General features: G+C 67.7%; 1 protein-coding gene across 1 annotated transcript in view; it reads left to right on the top strand.

Annotated features, from left to right (window-relative positions):
• Positions 1 to 4690, top strand: part of SCN5A (sodium voltage-gated channel alpha subunit 5) — a 70010-nt gene that overhangs the window by 53212 nt on the left and 12108 nt on the right. Inside the window, exons 20-22 of the mRNA XM_077774014.1 lie at positions 2175 to 2528; positions 3516 to 3867; positions 4329 to 4610. Coding sequence (XP_077630140.1) covers positions 2175 to 2528; positions 3516 to 3867; positions 4329 to 4610 — 988 coding nt within the window. The remainder of the gene's footprint in view (positions 1 to 2174; positions 2529 to 3515; positions 3868 to 4328; positions 4611 to 4690) is intronic.

The following is a 4690-nucleotide window of genomic DNA, read 5'->3' as shown; positions in this document are numbered from 1 at the left end:
CCGGGCGGGGCAGAATGAGGGCTGACGTGGGCGCCCCGGCCGGGCCCAGGAGCGGGCAGAGGGAAGGGGGCACAGGACAGACCCAGGCCCTGCCCCTGGGGTTCCCAGCCCGCGAGGAAGAGGAGCGTGGGGTGGCCGTCAGCACCGCAGTTGGGAGACAGAAGGGCAGGGAAGACGTAGGCTTCTGGGCGAGACGAGACTCCCTAAGGGGGAGAGTGAGGGGCTCAGGGTGACCGGAGGTCGGGAGCAGACCAGCCTGTACCCTGGCCCCTGCGCCAGCCCAGAGCCTCTGCAGGTGCGCGGACGCTGCGGGAACAGAGGGGACGGGGCTGGCGGAGGGTTGGGGGGGCGGGGCCCCCGCCGCCGGCTCAGGCAGAAGGGGCCCCTGGAGGAGGAGGACGGAGGGGCCCAGCCTCCTGCGGGAGGGCGGAAAGCACGAGCACCGGCGAAGGGGCTGTGGGTTGGCGCCCTGGACGGCTGGGTGGCCTCGGGCAGGAGCCCCGGGTCCGGGCGGGGGTGGGGGGGGGCGGTGCGNCACAGAAGGGCGGCGTCTGCGGCCTGGGAAGAGCTTTCCCAACGGCCTTAGGGGCTTGGCCTTAGGCTCCGCGCACCGGGGGTGTCCCTCCTGGGGTGCAGCCCCCACACCCCGCACCCCGCTCAGAGGCCAGAGGGAGGGGCGCAGCGTGATGGGGGGCCAAGGCGTGGGTGGCGGCGCCAGGAGAGCGTGGAGACCCAGACCCAGGGCCCCGGCCTCCGGGTCAGGCCGCTCTCCGTCCCCCGCGGTGGCCGAGAGGCGCTCATGTCGGGGTGAGGGGTGAGAGCGAGGATGACACAGAGGGGGCGTCTAGCTGCCCTTACGGCCTGGGGACCTCGGAGCCCCCTCCCCCCAGAGCCTGTGCCGCGGGCCAGCCCCGGACCCTGGCGGCTGCGCCCTGAGCCCCCCGCCCAGCTACTCCTGCAGCTTCTGNTGAGGACGCGGCCGGGAGCGGATGCTGGATCCCGCTTTCCTGGTGCTGGCGGGGCGCCCCGGTCCTGCCCCCTCACTTCATGGGAAAGGCGGCCTTCAGGCATCAGGGGCTAAAGAAGGATATTTCCAGGATCGAGTCTTAGGTTTTTTCTTCAATAAATACTACCGAGTAGCTACTCTTGTAGGTTCTGGGGATCTTGGGGAACAAAATAGACTAAAACCTCCGCCTGCATGGACGAAGGCGGCTGCAAACAAACACAATACGTAAGCCAGTTTTGTGCTCCGTCAGGAGGCGATGTGTACCGAGAACAGGGAAGCGGAGAAGGAAAGGGGATTCGGAGGCCAGGACTCCGGCGGGCGGGCGGCGGACGCCGCAACTTCTAACCGGCTGGCCCGCGTGGGCCCCTGGGGCGACCCTGGAGCAAATGTGACGGAAGTGAGGGTTAGCCCGGCAGACCTCTGCAGAGCCCTCCAAGCAGAGGTTGGAGAGGCCCCGCAAAGGTCCTGGGGTGCGAGTGTGCCTGGCATAGTCAGGATGCCGCAAGGAGGCCAGAGCGGGTGGGAAGGGAGGCGGGGAGAAGCCCGGCTGCAAGGGGCAGGGGGGGCTGCAGCCTCGGAAACCAGGGGCTTTGCAGCGCTCTGGGCAGAAGAGGGACGTGAAGCGACTGAGCTCCTAAGGGCACAGGGGGCGCGGGGCACACGCGGAGGCAGAGGAGAGTCAGGAGGCGCTGGCGGCCGTCCGGGGGAGAGGTGGCCGTGGCCCGGCGGGCGTGGTGGCGGCGGCAGTGGTGAAAAATATCTGGACTTCTGATGTAGTTTGAAGGCAGAGCCAACGGGAAATCCCGCCGGGCGGACGCAGGGCGGGAGAGACAGGCGGGGGGGAGGAGGCCAAGGCCCGCGGCCGAGCAGCCCGAGGAAGGGAGCTGCCGGCTGCGATGGGAGGGCAGGGGGGGCGGGTGCCCGGGCTCTGGGAGCGCACAGGACAAGGGCCCGGGAATCGGGGGGCAGACCGGCCCGCCCCGGGGCCACAGGCTCTCCCCTTGCGCCCACCCCCTTTGAAGATGGCCGATGTCGCTTTGGGGGAAGGCCCCAGGCTGGTCTGTCTGCTCACAGTCAGCCCAGGGTAGTCCTTCCCCCCAAAAGGAATTTGACTTGAAGGCGAGCCCGTGGGGACCAAAGCCCAGGCTTCGTGTGCCTGTCCGTCCAGGACAGCGCTGGCTTCCGAACCCGGTTTCCTGTCGCAGAACAGGGGGCAGGCGTTCCGGGGCCTGGGGCCAGGGGCGCGCACAGCAGGCCCCAAGCCAGGGCCTGAGACCTCAGGGCCCAGCAAGCCCGGGGCGGGGCCGGCGAAGGGCGCACCGGAAATGAAGACGATCGGACGCGGGGACAGCCTGCGGCCCTCCGACGCCAGGCCCGCTGTGGACGGTGTAGCCGGGGTCGTGTCCTGGCGCTCACGCCCCCCTTACCACCCGCAGGTCTCGCTGATCAGCCTGGTGGCCAACACCCTGGGCTTCGCAGAGNGACCCCGAGGCCCGGCCCCGCCCCGCCCAGGAGGAGCAGGGTGCAGAGTCTCCAGGAGAGCATCGCAGCTCCAGGCACGGGGGTGGGGGGCGCAGCTGTGAGACCCTCCCGGCCACCTCCAGCCCCGCGGGGCCTACGAGGGGCACAGGAAAAGAGGCGAGGCCCGGGTGCGGGCCCCTGGCTGCAGGCCGCCGCACCGGCCAGGGAGCCCCCAGTGTGTTCCCACTCGAGGTGCCCGGCTGTGCCGCCTGCCCCCCAGCAGACAGGCTGTCCCCCTCGGCCCGCGAAGGCCACGGAGGCAGAGGGAGCAGCCACACTGTCAGCACCCGCTCTCAGCTGCCACCGCCTCGGAAATCCTTACACGGACCCCGGGTTCCGGAGCGCAGAACCCTAAGCAGTCATCTTTTTTTCTTTTTTTAATGCTTATTTATTTTTGAGAGAGAGGGACAGAGCGTGAGCAGGGGAGGGTCAGAGAGACTGAAACAGGCTCCAGGCCCTGAGCTGTCAGCACAGACCCCGACGCGGGGCTTGAACCCACGAACCCTGAGACCGTGACCTGAGCCGAAGTCGGACGTTTGGCCACCTGAGCCCCCCGGGCGCCCCCCCTAAGCATTTTTCAAGTCACGAGATCTTACCAAATATGTGCGTGTGAGGCCAGTTTAAAACCCACCAAGAAAAAAAACCTTTGCCCGGAATACATGTCAAGGAAACACACGTGTGTACTTGTGCGCACGTGTTTTGCGTTGGTTTCTACGAAACACGCACAGCGCCTGGCGGCTTCCCAGTGGCGTCTGTGTCCGTGTCCCCCGCAGCCCGCCTTCTGTTGGCTTCGCGTTTTAGTTTTTCTCAGTTGCAGCTCGGTGACCTGAGGCCATGCTGGTTTCAGAGTAGAATCTAGTCGCTGGCAGGTAGCACCCAGTGCTCGTCCCTGCAAGGGCCTTTGTCTGCCCCCCACCCCCACCCCGGGGAGAAGCTAGTCGCCTGTTCCCGGTGGGAAGCCCTTCGCAAGCGACGCCCCCTGCCTCAGTCAGCCGCCTCCGGGGAGCAAGGGCATTTGTTTCCGAGTTGCCGGGAAGGCCTGTCGTGGCCGCCAGCCACCGCACACCGGGGGGCCGGGGGCCCTAAAGACCGCGCCCCCTGGGAGCCCGGCGCCCCCTCATCTGCACGTGTGCGCCCGGCCCCCACCGGCCTCGCCTCCCGCCTGCGTGGCGCGCACCTTGCTGGCCGCCGGCCCCTCCGTGGCGGGGACCGAGTGCTCTGNAGGCCCCCGCGGCGGCCTCGCCTGCCCCCAGCCCCTCTCGCCGCGACCCCTGGAGAGCTGCCCGCTCTCGCGGCCCCCTGGGCGTGCTTTCGGGCCAACGCCGGCCTTCCTCCGAGCGGCAGCCCCAAAATAAGCCGGAAACGTAGCTCAGAGAGGTCTCGGAGGCCCTTTCCCATCAGATGGCCGCCGCTCAGCTCGAGACCCTGTTGGAAGTTAAGTGTGAAGGTCATGGATTCAGGGCGGGACCCAGAAGGGAAAGGCACATAGATGTTCTGGAGCTGCAGCAGACCGCAGCGTGCAAAAACAGAAAAGAGGGTGTGCGCACGCGCGCGTGTGTGTGTGCGCGCGCGTGTGTGTGTGTTCTCTCCCTGGCCCCGCTCTCCATCATCTCTCCTTTCACTCCCCATCGGGGCCGTTCCAGCCAGCGGTGGCCCTTCCTCGGGGACAGGAGGTGTTCCACACCCCCACCCCCACAGCGACCTGTCGGCAAGGAGCTGGGGGAAGGGGCGGGGCGGGTCTTGAAGAGGGCATGTGTTCCGGGCACCCCCAGGAGCTGGGCCTCTTCTCTGTCCCCTCGAGGTGGTGGTCAATGCCCTGGTGGGCGCCATCCCCTCCATCATGAACGTCCTGCTCGTCTGCCTCATCTTCTGGCTCATCTTCAGCATCATGGGCGTGAACCTCTTCGCGGGGAAGTTTGGGCGCTGCATCAACCAGACTGAGGGAGACGTGCCTTTGAACTACACCGTCGTGAACAACAAGAGCGACTGCGAGTCTTTCAACGTGACTGGCGAACTGCACTGGACCAAGGTGAAGGTCAACTTCGACAACGTCGGGGCAGGGTACCTGGCCCTCCTGCAAGTGGTAAGTCCTCCCCGGGCTTCCCGCAGCAGGCGCCGCGTCCGCCGTGCGGCTGGGGGGGTGGGGGAGGGCGGGGGACCGCT

This window comes from Crocuta crocuta, unplaced genomic scaffold, assembly GCF_008692635.1.
Source record: "Crocuta crocuta isolate KB4526 unplaced genomic scaffold, BGI_CrCroc_1.0 scaffold541, whole genome shotgun sequence".
Taxonomy (NCBI): Eukaryota; Metazoa; Chordata; class Mammalia; order Carnivora; family Hyaenidae; genus Crocuta; species Crocuta crocuta.
This window is presented reverse-complemented; position numbering and strand designations above follow the sequence as displayed.